This window comes from Uloborus diversus, chromosome 4, assembly GCF_026930045.1.
Source record: "Uloborus diversus isolate 005 chromosome 4, Udiv.v.3.1, whole genome shotgun sequence".
NCBI lineage: Eukaryota > Metazoa > Arthropoda > Arachnida > Araneae > Uloboridae > Uloborus > Uloborus diversus.
In genome coordinates, this window is record NC_072734.1 from 4,190,785 (window position 1) to 4,209,306 (window position 18,522).

Below are 18,522 nucleotides of genomic sequence, written 5' to 3' on the forward strand. Positions count from 1 at the left end.
CGGTGATGCTGCGGAGGGTGGCGGGGGGAAAATAAAATGGTAGATGAAGCCAAAAACAGTCAAATGAAAGCAATAAGCAATCGTGATTGCTGAAAAAAAAAATGAAAATGCAGAATGAGCTTAGTTTACGGCGCCCCTTCATATCTAGGCGCCCGGGGCGATCGCCTCGCTCGTCCCCCCTCTTCGGACGGCCCTGACGACACTTTTGAGTACCTCAGATTTCAATTAAGTAAAATCCGTTCATGAAGATGTTAAAATTACACCCGGTTGCATCACCCATATTATGCTGCAAATCCCTCCCACCCTCCTTAAGTTTCCTCCTCCTCCTCCTCTTCCTCCTTCTATTATGAAAGCAAAACCGCACTTATGCGCAGTGTTGTATATTGGAAAAAAAGACGCCACCTGGCGGTAGCGGCATGGAAACATTCCACCACACCCGCAAACCGAAACACTGCGAATCAGTCCAGAAAGCGCCGACCAATCCTCTTCGGCGCTCGTGTCCATCCCTTTCGAACGCGAAGGGATTCTGTTTTCCCCCCCACGATGCCTTAATAAAAACGGAGTGGAAAATAATAAGTTACGAATTAAATTCTCTTTATTTTATCGGAGCAGTTTTTCGTTCACCGATGGGATTTCTAGTCGATGTTTTGTAGTGATTTCCGAAGAGCGTCTTCGGCTGTGAGGCAGCGATGATATCTATTGCTGCGTTGATCGCAGCTTCGTTGCTATGGTTACGCTGCAGTGCCCAAGAAACCCCCAATGGACACATCATATCTACGAGTAAGTTTTTTCAAAACATTGTATAATTTTTCATTTTGGGAACATATATAGAACAAAATGTTGAACAGGAGGACAAAATTGGACGTTAAAATTTTTTTGCGAAATTTATCCAAATCTAATAATTTTTCAATCACGTGCTGTTGCGATATTGACAAGATATTGAAATGTGAAGGTGTTGACAAGTTTCGCGCCTTTTTCTAATCTACTTCGGCAACGTGTTTGGCATTATTAATCCTTGTTTCCAAATTTATTAACATTCTGAGTTTTTTTTTTTTCAATACTGCTTGCGGTTAATATTAAGTGTCACCTGAAAAAAAAAATGCATTTATTATCTTTTTCTCATCACATTTACAAAGAGATGAACACGATCCACAATTTTCTGATCTATAAGGGACAGCAGTTGATATACCTCACTTCAATTGGTTTTAACACTTAAATCGATATGGAAGATATGGAAATACTCATCGAAAGCTAGCACTCTTTTTAGATAAACTAAGCATGATTAGCAAATAGATTAAGATATAAAAAATTGGCGGCACTAAAAAAGTTATCAAAATGTTCCCACAATTATATTAAATTAAAACATAGGTCACGTTCAATTTTTTGCATTAAAGATTCACGCTGGCGACAATTATTTGAAACAAAACATTGTATTGAATCTTCCAATGATTTCGCTTAGAATCATTTTAAAATGGTTGTTCCAAGAGCTGTAATGGTCAGGCATATTTCGAACAAATATCCTCTGGAGTAATTTTTTATGAGCTTTCCTATGATATCAAAAACAAAATGATATTGTAGTTATCTCGTAAAGAAGAGGTTTTTTCCTGCAATTTTATTGCTTTAAAATTTGATTGCGAACATTTTGAGACATTTTAAACTCATTTTCTTGTTTTAAACTCATTTTCACCCGTTTCTAAACTATATTCAAAATTTCAAGCTCATCCTTAAGTTAGTTATAAATCAATAACAAGAGTCACCCATGAAACCATATACCAAACCAAGTTGATAAAAACACGGTAAAAAAGTAACACATAATTAAATTTTAAGAGAAGGAGGGATGAAGATCTTTGTAAATGTATACATATTTGAGAACCCAGTTTTGAAATAATAAGTTGAGCAAGGTTAAAAAAAAACCCTCAATTTTCTTTACTAATAATAAAACTGAAAGTCTGTCAGGATCTCTATCTGTCCGGATCTCTGTCTGTCAGGATCTCTGTGACGCGCATAGCGCCTAGACCGTTCGGCCGATTTTCATGAAATTTGGCACAAAGTTAGGTTGTAGCATGGGAGTGTGTACCTCGAAGCGATTTTTCCAAAATTCGATGTGGTTCTTTTTCTATTCCAATTTTAAGAACAAAACTATCATAAAATGGACGAGAAAAAAACGAAATTATCATTACGTGAAACCGTAACCAAGCCAATTGGCGAGAAAATTCACCATACATTATATGTAAATATACAGGTGAACCAAAAGACCTTTTAATTTTCTATTACGGGCAAAGCCGTGCGGGTACCACTAGTATGAAATAAATAGCATATTGTAATTGAATAAAAAAAAAAGTCATACTGAAATAAAGTGCTCAAGAATATTTCACATTTCATTATTTTTATTTATTTTTTAACAAAAACTGGGTGATCACTATCTTCTCCAGAAATGTAGCGATCAGGAATTACCCTGGGTCACCCAAATAAAAGTTTGTTTGAGATTTAAGACCACGTTAGCAGTAAAATTTCGTACTTCATTGAAAATTTCTTTCTCTTCCTTTCATAGAGAATAAATGAAACAGATGCTTTCAAATCAGCTAAATTTGCTGCAGTTTAAGTTATACTGCTTAGACTTTTATTTTTCCGAAAAACAATTGAAATATTTTGATTTGTTTTCACTTTTAGAGATACACGTCAAAATTCTAATGAATGACAAGGGATGAATGTTGGATTTTTTTGTTTATAAAATCCTCATAGGATAAGAATGAATATGGAATCAGGCGGAATCATGCGTTAATTAAATGATGAATCTTTATTCAGTAAATTACCGCCCATTAGCCAAGACTAAAGCATAAATACATGAAATACACCACCAGCTCAATCATTTCCAGCCGAGGACTGCAGTTTTGTGCTTATTAGCACTCATCAGCCCGGCACACAGTGGTTCAAAACGACAAAAAAGCGGAAAAAATTCAATAACTTTGAATATTCTCAAAAAATGCTTTGGAAAATTGTTAAAATTGTTGCATGGTAATATTTATCTTCATGCTTGCTGATCGTATTCACTGCGAAACCCCGATTTTACGTCCCTCGAATCTACGTTTTACCCACATTTTACGTTTTTTATCATCAGGTCCCAGTTTTACCGTACACTGATAATATTAATTTAACCCGGATAGAAAGTTTGTTATTTATGAATTTCCCGCATTTTACGTTTTCCCTCGGCAGTTAAAAAAAAGGGAAAAAATGTTTTAAAATTAAGAAAAGTGTTTCCCTCTGTGCATTTTAAGCATAACCCACTCTGTTGAAACAGAAACAGCTTCAGCTCCATCCGTAGCTGACCTTATGGACTGAAGATGAACAAGAAGAAGAGGAAATACAACTTGTCTCTTCTTTCAATTCTGTATTTAAATGCTGAATAATAGTAAAAGACTATTTTCTTTATCATAAAGACCAGGAAAAAACTTTGCAAAGTGTTCCAATCCGGGAAGATGCTGTATTTACTTTGGATTCAATGACTCATTATTACTATTTTCAACCTAAACGAACGGATTCGTTACTTAATGTGTTAGAATGTTCTAAACTGGTGTGTACAAAAATGTTCTTTTCGTAAAATATCGCATTTTTACATTTTATAAGCCTCATCGTAGCAACCGTTATTACTATTTTTTGTTTCCTTATCTGATTTTTGCTTTTTATACATTTCTCGTATCTTACGATTTCCCATATTTTATGTTTTTGGATTTGAATTGACATTTTAACACATTTTATGTATTTATGTTTGATTCAGGCCTCTGAGAAACGTGAAATCGGGGTTTCTCTGTAGTTCAAATTCATTCTGTTTTTAGTGAAAAATATAAATTAAATCAGTCTATGCCACACGCAAGGTTTATTTATTGCAATTGATACATTCGAACAATATTTTCTGGCAATGTTGATAAACTGAGAAGAGCTTTACACTAGAATGATTTCGAAAAAGAAATCAGAAATTTCAAACGTTTAATGATTTTCTAATTTCATTGTTTTATGAACAGAATGGATATTTAACTTTTATATAGAATTCTGTATGAGTTTTAAAAATTTCTTTCTCATAGTATCTTCTTTAAAAGCCAAACGGTTCCGAAAATTGTTATTTTCAGGTTACTATTGCATTGCATGTAGAATAATGCGCTACATTTAGCCATAACAACGTAAATTTGTTTTAAAAAAATCCTCTGTATTTATTGATGAATGTTTCAAAATCTCCAACTTTCGGAAACAGTAAACAAGCGTTTTAAGGCTCTCCTGCAAAGTAGTGAAAACTGTGACATACGTTAGTCTGGAGCATGTCAAATTTAATGACCTATTTTTTGATAAAAAAGCAATTTACCCCGGTCATACCGTTACAAGTTATTTTCTAACTCACTAAATTGATATTCGTAAACAGCGAAGATCAAACAAAAACATCTGCCACGACTGCAGTCGCAGGTGGTCGCAGCTAAAATGTTGTTGCTTATTTACAGGAAGGATTAAACTATTGATATATGTAAATTTTAGCCCACCGGAAGCTGACGATAAAAGTATATTCCACAATACTTTTCATTATATTTTTAAGAAAATAATGTTTTTTTATTTTAGGTAGTTTTCAATTTTGATGAATTTTTAATTTTTAAATACGATGTAATATGCATCCTATAAGTGTGAAAAACCAATCAGAAATGACTTTTATTAAATGTTAATCCTCCATATTGAACGAATGAATTAAAACTGGAGCATAAGTCGTACGTCTGAAAAAACTAAAAAACATAATTGTTCAAGCAATCTCGGCTTTTTTTTTGTAAAAACGAATTTTTTTTTTTCACAAAACTCTTATGGAGTAAGTTACTACAACTCAAGGGCTAATTAATTACAGCATGAAATATTTTTTTATCTTAAAACTTAAAAATGTTTATTTTTTTGCCCTTGAAACCACTGTGCGGCATAGGAAAGTGACTGAGCTGGAGATGGAAAACCTCTTAAGGAAGCCAAAAGTGCCAAACAAACTGGTAGCTAATATAGAATTAGCGCAGACCAGAACCTTAAGAGGTTTTCCATCTCCAGCTCAGTCACTTTCCTATGCCGGGCTGACGAGTGCTAATAAGCACGAAACTGCATGTCCGCGGCTGGAAATGACCGAGCTGGCGGTGTAATTTATGATGAATCTTTGTTTTAAACGACCTCGATTAGGACACGTTTTTAGATACACTATTGCTCGTTTTGTTGCTTCCCAACATACTCAATGTAGGGAAAGTCTACTTCTCAGAAAAGACATTTCTTAATGCAGTAGGTAAAACCTCGCTCATACATCCTTCATTTATACATTTTTCATATGTATAAATCGTGTTCTAAAAGTCCCGAAATCATTCCTTTTAAATTAAGTGCAAAAAGTTATTAAACCGTTAAGTTAGTTATTAAAAAAAATTAATACGAAAATAAAAATAATTTTTTTTTCCGCGTCTGATAGAATGTGCTTAGAACTTCCATGTTTCATAGAATTCGAATTATAACGTTTTTAAAAAAGCAGATTTTAATAACGGCTAAGCCTTTATTCCCGCGATTGATAACCGAATTCATTGTTGGCCGACTAGGAAATAAAACGCAATGATTTAAAATTTTTATTTGTAGCCAGTTTCTATATAATAACAAATGAAATACTTGACATTGATTTTTAATAATATAGGGCTTTTTAAAAGGATTTTCAATGTTTCCTCTTGATTCTGCAGTTGCAGTCAGTCGGGGTTTTTAAAAATTTTTAATTTTCTCGTTGCTTGTTTTGCGAGAAAAATGCAAGAGAAAACAAAATCATGATTGCATATACTCATGTGCGCTTGTCACTCAATTTGAGGCATCATTTCCGGTTTCAAATATCTCGGGATATCTAAGTTGTCAGATGATCACTATTTACGACATCACTTCTGTCCCATCATTTCCGCTATTTTACTAGCAATGAAAGTAGAAATTGTACCTAAATCGGGCCAAAATTAATATAACTTTTAGATTTGTAAATTTCAAAAACATTTGTTTCGCGTATTCAACTAAAATTCATTATAACAGATCAGCGGTAAGAAAATATAATATTTGATTTTAATATATTCAATCTTTATCTTTACTAATAATAAAGCTGAAAGTGTTGGGTTCTCTGTCTGTCAGGATCTCTATCTGTCCGGATCTCTGTCAGGATCTCTGTGACGCGCATAGCGCCTAGACCGTTCGGCGGATTTTCATGAAATTTTGCACAAAGTTAGTTTGTAGCATGGGGGTGTGCACCTCGAAGCGATTTTTCGAAAACTCGATGTGGTTCTTTTTCTATTCTAATTTTAAGAACAAAATTATCATTAGATGAACGAGTAAATTACGAAATTATCATAACGTGGAACCGTAACATGGGCACAAGTCAATTGGCGAGATGGGAAATTATCATAACGTGGAACCGTAACATGGGTACAAGTCATTTGGCGAGAAAATTCACCAGACAATATTTGTAAATATACAGGCGAATCAAAATATCTTTTAATTTTTCTATTACGGGCAAAGCCGTGCGGGTACCACTAGTTAATAATAAATCAAGCACCAAACGGCGAACTATATAAACTTTAAACAAAGTGGATATTTCTTCCTGGAAATAATTCAAATTGAAAATGGTGTTTTTATTTAAAATGAAATATGAACATTATAAATCAGAATCAGCAGTAGTAAACCGATACCACACTACTAAAGAATTTTCAAGTTTAGGTATAATTCAACTGCATTTCATTAAATGCATAAAAGTAAGACAAAAGAATAAAATAAAACTTGTTGTTTACAGAACTAAGCGAAAGCCTTGCAAAAGTTTTAATTCTTTTCTAGCTTAAAAGTCAAAACGATAAATTTTTCGACACTTAACATTTTAGAAAGAACATAAAATATGCGTTTATTAGACACTTCATTTTAATGCTTTACTAAAACATAAATAAACCATTGGAGTCGAGGGGAAAAAAAAAAGCTATTATTTTGAAGGGATTCATTTTTTTACTTCCTTTTACAAAAAGGAAGTATTGTATTGGCCAAAAAAATTTCACTCAATATTCGGCCTTAATTTCCATTTTGCTCACTCCCGAATTAATGTTGAGTTTTTTTTTCAACCCGACCACACGCTTATAAGTGCCTAAGTACGTATTAACACCTGAAATATCTATTTTGACATTCCCCGAGTTTCATTACAAGGACTTTTCTCGTGACGTCCGTATGTACGTATGTATGTATGTGCGTATGTGCGGTTGTGCGTATGTATGTCGCATTACTCAAGAACGGTATGTCCTAGAAAGTTGAAATTTGGTACGCAGGCTTCTAGTGGTGTCTAGTTGTGCACCTCCCCTTTTGGTTGCGTTCGGGTGTTTCTAAAGGGGTCTTTTGTCCCTTTTTGGGGGGAAATCATTGTTAATTTCGATTTATACTCAAGTTGTGTTATTTGGCGGACACTTGGCGATATATCGCCAGTATTTTGGTCGCCAAGTTTTGTCGCCAAGTTAACTACAATTTTTTTCGATTTTTTTCCTTTTTTTAAAAAAAAAAATCTGGTTTCATTTTGGCCACTGGTGGTGATATTTAGAGAGTAAACTATTGAATCACATTAAAATTGCCAGTGATGGGGAAAATGACATTAAAATTTGGAGTAAAAGGAAGTCATGTGAAGCACACATCAGCTCGTTTTTTTTCAATTTTAGCAATACAGAAGGGTTTAGATCCACGAAGAATGAAGTATTTCTGGGGGGGGGGGGAAAGCCGAAGCGAGCCCCCCCCCCCAAAAAAAAACCGTAACCATAGCAACAACAATGTTATTAATTTCAGTTGGGGAAATGAATTCCCTTTATCTTTGATTTTTAATTTATTTCTAGACCTGAATCATTTAAAATCGTTTGACCTGCTTGAGGAAAGCCTCGGGGATTCCGATTTTTAAAAAATTATTTTCGTAGTTTTCTTAACGCTTTTAGAAACATCGAACAAACTTCATCCTTTCTTAAAAAAATACCGTAGTTTTGAATGACCTTAAATTAAAAAATTTGCATGAAATATTTCTTCCCCATAGTGTTAAATTAATGTGAAAAACGAGCTTAAAACTGGAATTAAAAAAGAATAAAATCGAATTGTTGAAAAAAACGCTTTGAACTGCTCCCCACCATGCTGCAAACTAATTTTTTTGCCAAATTTCATGAAAATCAACCGAATGGTTTTGATTGTACGCACATAACAGATAGAGATCCAGCTATCCAAACTTTCTGTTTCATTGTTGCATCATTCTTGTAGAGATGGGAAGAAAGTAAAGAAAACGTCCTTCAAATTTTGAAAAGTATCTTTTTTTTTTGAGCAATCACGATTGCTTATTGCTTTAGTTTGACTGTTTTGAATTCCTATGATTTTATTTTCCCACCGCCACCCTCTGCAGCATCACCGTCGACCGGATCCTCACGATTCTGCTCCTCTAGCGAAAACCGTCTCCAGGTTGCAACCATGTCCCTACGCACACGCGCATACATACAGACACACATATATATATACATACACCTACATACACATACACAAACACACATGCATACATACATACAGGACACCTACACAAACACACACACACAGCTACACACAACTACCCACACACTCATGCCTGCATACAGACACAAACACATATGCCTACACACAAACACACATACCCCCCCCCCCCATCACACAAAAACACACGCCTACATACAACACACAAAGACACACACGCTCGTGATTGCGAAAAACATAATTTGAGTTCAGGATGTCAAAAATCGATTTTTTTTTAAAACATTATTTAACCGATTTATGTTCGCAATCACTTAATCAGTACTAAGTGTAAAAAACAATAATCTGTGTGTGTTGTGTGTGTGTGTGTGTGTGTGTGTGTGTGTTTTTACTATAGCATTTAAGCCCCAGGTGTTTCAAACATTTCAGGATTAGATTTAAGGCACGTAGTGCAGTACAGTCTCGTTTATTTAGATTAACTGGGACAAAGGCAATCCGGATAGACGAAAGTATGGATAATCCGTGTAATAAGTAAAACGCATATTGTAAATAAGCAGACTTTCATCATGTATATAATAGTCAAATGATCGAGTAACACACGAGTTTCAACAATGAAACTCGCACCACGGCATGATAATTTGATAACATGTTTTGGTAATGTATAACATGCAGGTTTTATTGTGACAAGGCTTAACTCGATCCGGTCACTTAACTGTTTTACTGGTAAGACTGTGTCATTTCAGGGAGAGGAAGAAACGAAAGAGTGGTTTAAAAGTAACTCTATCAGGGTTAATGCACTGGAGTTAGGGTTAAAACTTCAACTATCAAAATATCACCAAACAGAGAATGGGGTCGTTTCCAAAATTTTAAAATTATTTTTATGTGAAAGAGCATGCTTAAAAACATAGGATCTGAACATTTCTTAAATAATTTGTATAAGTTTAATATTTTTAAAAAATTACTTAAATCGGCGTGCTTTTAATGTTTATGCTTCTGTCCGATGACATCACAAATGATGAAATGTCATTCTTTGTTGCCATTCACGAGCAAAATATTTAATTGGCATTTTTACTCACGTGTATTGGCAACGATATGTTTTGATAGCAAGCGTAGAAGGCAATTATAATTCGCTTCTTGATTATCATAACGTAGAATCGCGGTAGAAAGATGAGGCAAAGTGCATCATTCGTGACGTCATGAAGACCCCGCCTTATTTCAAAAATCGGACATTTAAAAAAAAATTAAAAAATAACTATTGGGAAAATGAAAGTATTTTCTGGGTCCATGTTATTTTTTTTGCTTATTCTATCAATTTCAGTGACAAAAAGTACTACTTTTGACTGAAGGAAACAACCCCATTGCTTCGTTAAAATGTAGAAGAATCGAATCAATTTTCCCCCGTCATACCTTGACGGGCGACTTTCTAGTCTTAAATAATAGCAAATACCGCTGCTTTGTAACAAATGTACATAGGATTGTTACTCGCACAACAATTGTTCCTCACACTTTATCATTTATAATAGCTCAGCTGCAGTGGTGTCGGACTGACACTCCAAGCACGCCATATTGTTTAGTAGATGACTATAATTTATTGCACGACCTATGCTATAGATGTGTCTTTAATCAAAATAAAGAGCGAATATTTCGCCCGTTTATACTGTCTGACCACGGATTATATGGAAAGACAAACATCCGTTTTACAGCCGGAAATGACGAATCTTTTATTTTTTGGCGATGCCAGCTTTTGTAGAAGCAGAGTCTCATTCAAATGAGCGGAATAACGGCATTAAATTTTTACTTTTCCCCCTCATTCAGATAGATTCGTCTTATCTGGACATTTGAAAATTCCATACAATCCGTGGTTGGACAGTAGTTCAGTTCTTGATATCATATTTTAGAATTATTAAGTATTTGTTTTAACTCTACAAATTTGACCCAGATAAGCCGGAGATCCGGATAAACGGGGGGCGGATAAACGAGATTATCTTGCATGCATTTAGCATTAAAACGGTTTCTTCTTCTTTTTCTTCGTTTATAATGATTGAACTCTCTTTACGTAATTCAATTTTAGTTTCATAAATTAATTAAGTGTTTTTGAAGATCAAAATCACTGAGAAAAAAAATCGAGCTTTGATTTGATTGAATTTGTATAGTTGGAATTTTAAAAAAATATATAAATAAATCCAAACATAAGTAAAATAAAAAAATGCCTAAATAAATAAATAAATAAATTATGAAAAAAAAAGAAAGAAAAGAAAAATAAAGATAAAAATAAAATGTAAGAAAAACCATTGAAAGCTATTATTGATTTCTTAACAAGGAACTTTTAAAGAGCTAATTACATATCCCAAGGAAAACAAAAGAGTGCAGAAGCTGTAACGTAAGTCTGTAAAGATGCAGTGGGGTGGTTTCCTTCAGTCAAAAGTACTACTTTTAGTCATTGAAATGGATAGAATTGGCAAAAAAAAAAAATAACATGGACCCAGAAAATACTTTTATTTTCCCAACAGTTTTTTTTAAATTATTTTTTCAAATGTCCGATTTTTCAAACAAGGCGTAGTTTTGATGACATCACAAATGATGCAATTTGTGGCGCATCTTTCTACTACGTTTCTACGTTATAATAATCAAGAAGCGAATTAAATATTGCGCTCTACGCTTGCTTTCAACCATATCGTTGCCAATACACGTGAGTAAAGATGCGAATTAAATATTTTGTTCTGTGAATGGCAATATTGAATGGCATTTTATCCTTTGTGATGTCACACGACAGAAGTGTAAACATTGAAAGCGCAACGATTTAAGTAATTTTTTTTAAATATTAAACTTAAGAAAATTATTTAAAAAGTGGTCAGATCCTATGTTTTTAAGCATGCTCTTTCAGAAAAAAAAAAACTTTCAAAATTTTGGAAACGACCCCCATTGAACAGTAACCTGTTAAGGTGAACAATTGTTTCGACAATCCCACCAGTACCGTTAAGAAAAAACACAAATATTTGACTCCTTCACCATACATCCATCTTCCACTGCCAAACGTCACTCTATACAATCGACGATGAAAGATCGTCAAAAATTATCGACTCTGAAATAAAAAGTCGTATAGAATGCTCAATTTGGCGGACAGGTTTAACAGCAAAATAAAACACCCGGCGACTTTTGAAAAAGGATCCTCGATAATAATAATGATAGAAAAAATACGACTAACTGATGAAAAGGACATTTCACGCATTATGTTTTTTCTCTTTTCGCCAGTAAAGAATGTGAGATAGGCATACTGTGAAGTTTAATGTACACTTGTCGAAATAAAACTTATTGATAAAAGTGTCATTCGAAAAAAAGGTAGAATATATTTTGATTTACGGAAAAAATACAGGACGCTGCGTCAAACATCTTTTTTTTTTTTTTTTGCGGTTTTTCTTGGAATGCGCAAATCATGCCGTTATAAAGGTTATTTTTATGCAAGATAGAAAATATGCAAAACTTAATTATACAGTTAAAAACTTTATTAACTACAGTTAAAGCCTTTTTATCTCTTATCCAAACGTTGTTGGAATCCGTAAATAAAATTGCTTGTAAAAGTTACCTATAAACAAAGAACCTTTTGCTTACTGATACTAAAACTCTTATTAATAGTTAATTTTTATTTCCTTTCACAAAAAAGGAAGTATTGTATTCGCGAAAAAAATTTCACTCAAAATTCGTCCTTAATTTCCATTTTGCTCACCCCAATTAATGTTGAGTTTTTTTATTCAACCCGACCACACGCGGATAAGTGCCTAAGAACGTATAAACATCCGAAATATCCATTTTGACATTCCCCGAGTTAATTACAACGACTTTTCTCGTGACGTCTATATGTACGTATGTATGTGCGTATGTGCGTATATGTGTATGTGTGTATGTATGTCGCATAACTCAAGAGCGGAATGTCCTATAACAGGGTTGTCCAACTGGCTTTCCGCGGACCGCATGTGGCCCGCCAACATATATTGTGCGGCCCGCCAACTTCTTATTCGGAGTATTTTTGACATTTTATTCTATCAAGAAGCATCCGAGACTACCGTTCTTGATCAAGCCGGGGTCCCCAAAGTTACCTCTTATTCGCTCTTTTACCCCTTTCATTGTAATGGGAGAAAAAGGTACAGGACATCTACAGGTCAAGGTCAAGCAGTCCTACCCTGCACGCTAAAGCTCAAGCGAATTCCTAGAGATAATATTGCTAGCATTGGCGGAGGGAAGGGGAGACAGGGAGGGAAGATTGAAACATTTCAGATAAGCAAAACCTGCCAGGAATCGGTTACAAATACCCCCCCCCCCCCCCACTGACTCTACGGCTTTTTTTCATTTTGAAAAAGAAATTGAGAATTTGCTCTCGTCACTTTGTCGTTGGGAGCACATATTTATGCGAAGTGCTTTTTCGACGATGAACTTTATCGAAAATCGTCACAGGAGCTCTCTCTCTGACAGTTCATTGTTAGACGTTCTTCTGCTGGCAACGACAAATATCGATGTTGACACTCCTGCTCTTGTAAAAAGGCGGATCAGCCTCAGTTTTCCCATTAAAATTTAAGCAAATTGTTTTTTATAATCATTCTGTTTCATTGTTTTATAATTAACTAGCAAAAATACCCGGCGTTGCCTGGGTCAGTAATAATTCTGAGAAAAAATCGTTACTTGCTTTTGTTTTCTGGTTTAAGTGAAAGAATTTAAAACACATCTTTTTGACGTGATTAAAATCGAGTTTCTTCCTTACCCATAAAACTAAAATAGCAATAAGTATAAAGAACAAAATAGTATTGATTTAGAAACGAAAGCATTATATTTAAGCATTTACAAATTTCCAAAACATGAAATTAATCTTCTCATGTTTAAAAAGATTAATCTGTTGATGCTTTTTTTTAACATAGAGTCTAAAACCTTCTCTGTATGGCTATTGAAGTACGAAGTTTTTAAAAAAATTATAGCCGCGCTCGTAATCCCCTTATACTTGCTTTAGTTATTTTGGGAAATTTCAATCATTGTGGCCTCTTGGTGCGATTTCACCGAATTTGCGGGAATCGTTTTGGGATACCTTCGATGATGCTCCCCCCTTCTTTCCTTACTTTGTAAAACTATATGATATTAATTTTCGTTACAGAGATATTATCATCAGGTGCAGAGATAATTTTGGTCACCATAAAAATGGCGCTAAACAGTTTTATCCGAAATGTTTCCAAAATAAGTAGTAAAATTTGGCGATTGTTTGAAATTGTGCAAAAAGGAAAATTAATGGAAGTTTTTGTGCTGTTTATGGATTTGCCTAATTTGGTTGCTGGATTATTTAACACAGTAAAAAAAGTTTTTTAAAGATTCTTTGATTGGCGATATTTTGTGTACATGGTGAAAGCTGAGAAACATTATGACGTAGTCTTCGGCTTCAAAAACAGCGACGTTGAAAAAAACTGCCAAATGCATCATCTACGGAAATCTTTCTGCAAAAAGTTTGGCGATCTGCTGGTTGATTGGATGATGAGTAAGTGTTCAATCAGTATAAATAATAATAAAAACCATTAATTACATTAAAGTTCCTTTTAAATGGAAAATGATCAGCCAAATCATGTATTATTTGCCAATCTTGTGCAAAAATCTTACTTCAAGATTTGACTTGAGAAAAGCCTTGAACAGTCACGAAAAGCAAATTTAGTCAACAATACAACAATTGTCGCTATCGACAGGGAGTTGAGATGATACACTAAATACTGTATTGAGTTGAGGAAAGCCTTCGAACATGGAACTAAAAAGCTCATAACTCGTTTTTTATTCTACTTAGAAATTTCGAATAAGTGCCTTCGATGGACATATAATGTAAATATGTGCAAGTATTTTTTCATCCCTACATTAGAGAATTTATACGAAAATTGTATTTTATTGCCCCCCTAAGGGGGTTTTGCCCCCCATAACAGGTTCATCAAAATCCGTTTAGTAGTTTTTGCGTGAAAGAGTAACAAACATCCATACATCCATACATCCATACATCCATACAGACAAACTTTCGCATATATAATAGTAGTAAGATAATTTAACTATTAATTGTTATTGTAGAAGAAGTAAGAGGTTATTGTATAACTTTTTTAAACTGCTGCCCGCCAGGTGATAAGTGACCGGAATTCTGGTCCGTGGGCTCTTTGCAGTTGGACAACCCTGTCCTAGAAAGTTGAAATTTGGTACGTGGACTCCTAGTGGGGTCTAGTTGTGCACCTTCTTTTTTGATTGCATTCGGATGCTCCAAAGGGGGTCTTTTGCCCCTTTTTGGTGGGAAATTATTGTTAATTTCGATGTAAATTCAAGTGGTATTATAGTTTGGCGGGTCGCCAAGTTTTATCGCCAATTTGGCGACAAATTTGAGGATTTTGTTTTTAAAATCTGGTTTTAATTTGGCCACTGTTGGTGATATTTGGAGAGTAAACTATTGAATCACCTTAAAACTGTCAACAATGAGAAAATGACATTAAATTGGAGTAAAAGGAAGTCATGTGATGCACACATGAGCTCGTTTTTTTATATCCCAGGTTCGCACCTCATGTTCACATGAATCTCACAGGGCAGAACACACGTCAAACTTAAATATATTTAACTTTTTCTACACAACATGGGAAAATACGAAAAATAGAAAATCAAGAGTTGATGTTATCTACATTCTTATCCAATTAATACGAAAATTTCCATCTACTTATTGCATACCAGTATCTAACTACTGGACTCCAAAATTGCAACAAGCATTCTTAATACTGAATGAAGATGATTGTTTGTTTTCAATAGACTTTTCAATAGACTATGACAGCGGTTCACATAGATCAGCTATGCGGGTCCTATGTGACCCACAGGCCGTGTGTGCGTTATCACAGTTTTAGAGAAATAAATGTTCCTCTGCTTGGAAGAATCTTAATAGAAACATTAACGAAATCATACAGTCATAATATATCTAAATGATGCGTAAAGCGTTAAAAATATAAGGAATTTTATTGAGCAAGCTTAGTAATAGCAATATGAATTTACTGTTAAAACTTTTCGCAAAAAGATTTTTCTAATGTCCTGCAAAAGAAATTAAAATTTCTTTTGCGCAGAAGGTTTTCCTTTCAAAATGTTGGCAAGAGCTCAACTAAAACTGGAAGTGATGAAATATTACACAGCCTTCGCAATTATCCTTCTCCTTCCGATTAAAAGTTCCATTCTTCTCTACTAATAATAAAGCTGAAAGTCTCTCTGTCTGGATGTCTGGATATCCGGAGGATGTCTGGATCTCTGTAACGTGCATAGCGCCTATACCGTCCGGCCGATTTTCATGAAATTTGGCACAAAGTTAGTTTATAGCATGGGGGTGTGCACCTCGAAGCGATTTTTTGAAAATTCAATGTGTTTCTTTTTCTATTCCAATTTTAAGAACAAAAATATCATAAGATGGACGAGTAAATTACGAAATTATCATAACGTGGAACCGTATCATGCGCACAAGCCAATTGGCGAGATGCGAAATTATCATAACGTGGAACCGTAACATGGGTACAAGCCAATTGGCGAGAAAATTCACCATACATTATTTGTCAATATACAGGGGAACCAAAAGACCTTTTAATTTTTCTATTACGGGCAAAGCCGTGCAGGTACCACTAGTACTGGATAAAGATGATTGTATGTTTTGGAAGGTTTTGGAACATAGTTCTCAATAGAGTATGACAACGGTTCACATAGATCAGCTATGCGGGCCCTATATGACCCACAGACCGTGTGTGCATTATCACAGTTTTAGAGAAATAAATGTTTTTCTGCTTTGAAGCATCTTAATAGAAATATTAACGAAGTCATGCAGTCATAATATATCTAAATAATGCGTAAAGCGTTAAGAATTTTAGGAATTTTATTGAGCAAGCTTAGTGATAGTAATACGAATTTATTGTAAAAACTTTTCACAAAAAGATTTTTCTAATGTCTTGCAAAATAAATTAAAATTTGTTTTGCTCAGAAGGTTTTCCTTTCGAAACGTTGGCAAGAGTTCAACTAAAACTGGAAGTCATGAAATATTACACACCCTTCGCAATTTTGCATCATCTTCGTTTTGCTTTTTATTTTTTGTCGTAATTAGTTCATCCCTATATAAAGTTAGACTGTGCTGAATAACAGTTTTAAGAACTATCATAATGAACATCGTATGAGTTTCACAAGACCAAAGTCAATCAAAAGGGAATAAATAAATAAATAATGTGTTCGTAAATGTTACAAAAACAGCACGTTTCGAATGCTTCAGGATAAAACAATAATGAAAGTGAATAAAAACTTTTAAAGAGAACTTTTAAACAAGAGTAAAATTATATTGCTCAAAAAATTCTAAAGAGTTGATTTTTTTTTTTTGCCAAATCATTTCTACTAACAATAAAGCTGAAAGTCTCTCTGTCTGGATGTCCGGAGGATGTCTGAGTCTCTGTGACGCGCATAGCGCCTAGACCGTTCGGCCGATTTTCATGAAATTTGGCACAAAGTTAGTTTAGAGCATGGGAGTGTGCACCTCGAAGAGGTTTGTCGAAAATTCAATGTGGTCCTTTTTCTGTTCCAATTTTAAGAACAAAATTATCATATGGACGAGCAAATTACCAAATTATCATAACGTGGAACCGTAACCTGGGCACAAGCCAATTGGCGAGATACGAAATTATCATAATATGGAACCGTAACATGGGTACAAGTCAATTGGCGAGAAAATTCACCATACATTATTTGTTAATATACAGGCGAACCAAAAGACCTTTTAATTTTTCTATTACGGGCAAAGCCGTGCGGGTACCACTAGTGTATCCTAAAGTGAATGGTAGTCTCTGAAAAAACACGCATTAAATTCTGCAGCAAGTTAACTGTATTTTAGGTAAAGTTCTTAGCAAAACTAATAAAACTAGATTTAACTCTTTATAACCTAATCATACTTAGATAACATTAAAATGGATGCAGCTAAAAGAACAGCAAATCTCGTCATAGTATATTTGACAGATACAAGGAGTTTTTTGACCTTTTAGCTCTTAACTTCTTCTGATTCATATCATGTTTGAGGAATGAGAAAGCACCTCTGGATGAATGAATGTCAAATTCACTATCAAGTCAACTGTATTATATGCATAGCTGTTAGCGAAGCTAATAAAAAAAATATTTAACTCGAAATTAACTAACCTTTCTTAGATAACATTAAAATGGACGCAGTTAAATAATAGTATAGCTTACCGTAGTAGATTTAAGGGTTTCAAGGGGCGTTTTGACCGTATAATTCTTGGCGCCATTTTGTTTCACCTTTTGATAATTCATTGCATGCTTGAGTGGATGCAGTTAACGAACAGCCAAGTTCATAGGAGGCTGGTGCACCCAAAAGTAGGGGGTCAAAAGAAGTGGGGGGGTAAGGGAGCGGTGCCACCGAAGCTGATTTTTTTAAGTAAAATTGGGCTATATTGGGTTTTAACATAACTGATTGAAAAACCTCTAAAAACATAGAGACGACCTTAAAAATAAGGAGGGATGGCCACCGTAAACTTCCTCTTCCAATTCAAAGTTCCTTTCATATGAAATAACGTGAGAAAGTCCAGTTATTTATAAATTTCAATTTTTATTTTCGTAAAATAAATCAATCCATCCTGTGAAATGCTACTTTCCAATAGGGAAGTTTTCGATTTTTCAATTTTATTTTTATATGATACTAGCAAAAATACCCGGCGTTGCCTGGGTCAGTAATAATTATGAGAAACAATCGTTACCTGCATTTGTTTTCTGTTTTAAGGGAAAGTACTTAAAACACACCTTTTTGACGTGATTTAAAATCTAGCTTCTTCCTTACTGATAAAACTAAAGTAGCAGTAAGTAGAAAGAGCAAAATAGTATTCATTTAGAAACGAAAACACGAAATTTAAGCATATACAAATTTGAAGAATTTTCGAAATATGAAATTAAACTTCACATGTTTAAAAAGATTTATCAGTTAATACTTAT

At 34.3% G+C, this 18,522-nt stretch overlaps 1 protein-coding gene across 1 annotated transcript in view; it reads left to right on the forward strand.

The window, feature by feature from the left end:
- The first annotated feature begins 494 nt into the window (after window positions 1–494).
- Window positions 495–18,522, forward strand: part of LOC129221329 (uncharacterized) — a 156,994-nt gene continuing 138,966 nt past the window's right edge. The window contains 1 exon segment of the mRNA XM_054855796.1: window positions 495–780. Coding sequence (XP_054711771.1) covers window positions 690–780 — 91 coding nt within the window. The 5' untranslated portion in view covers window positions 495–689.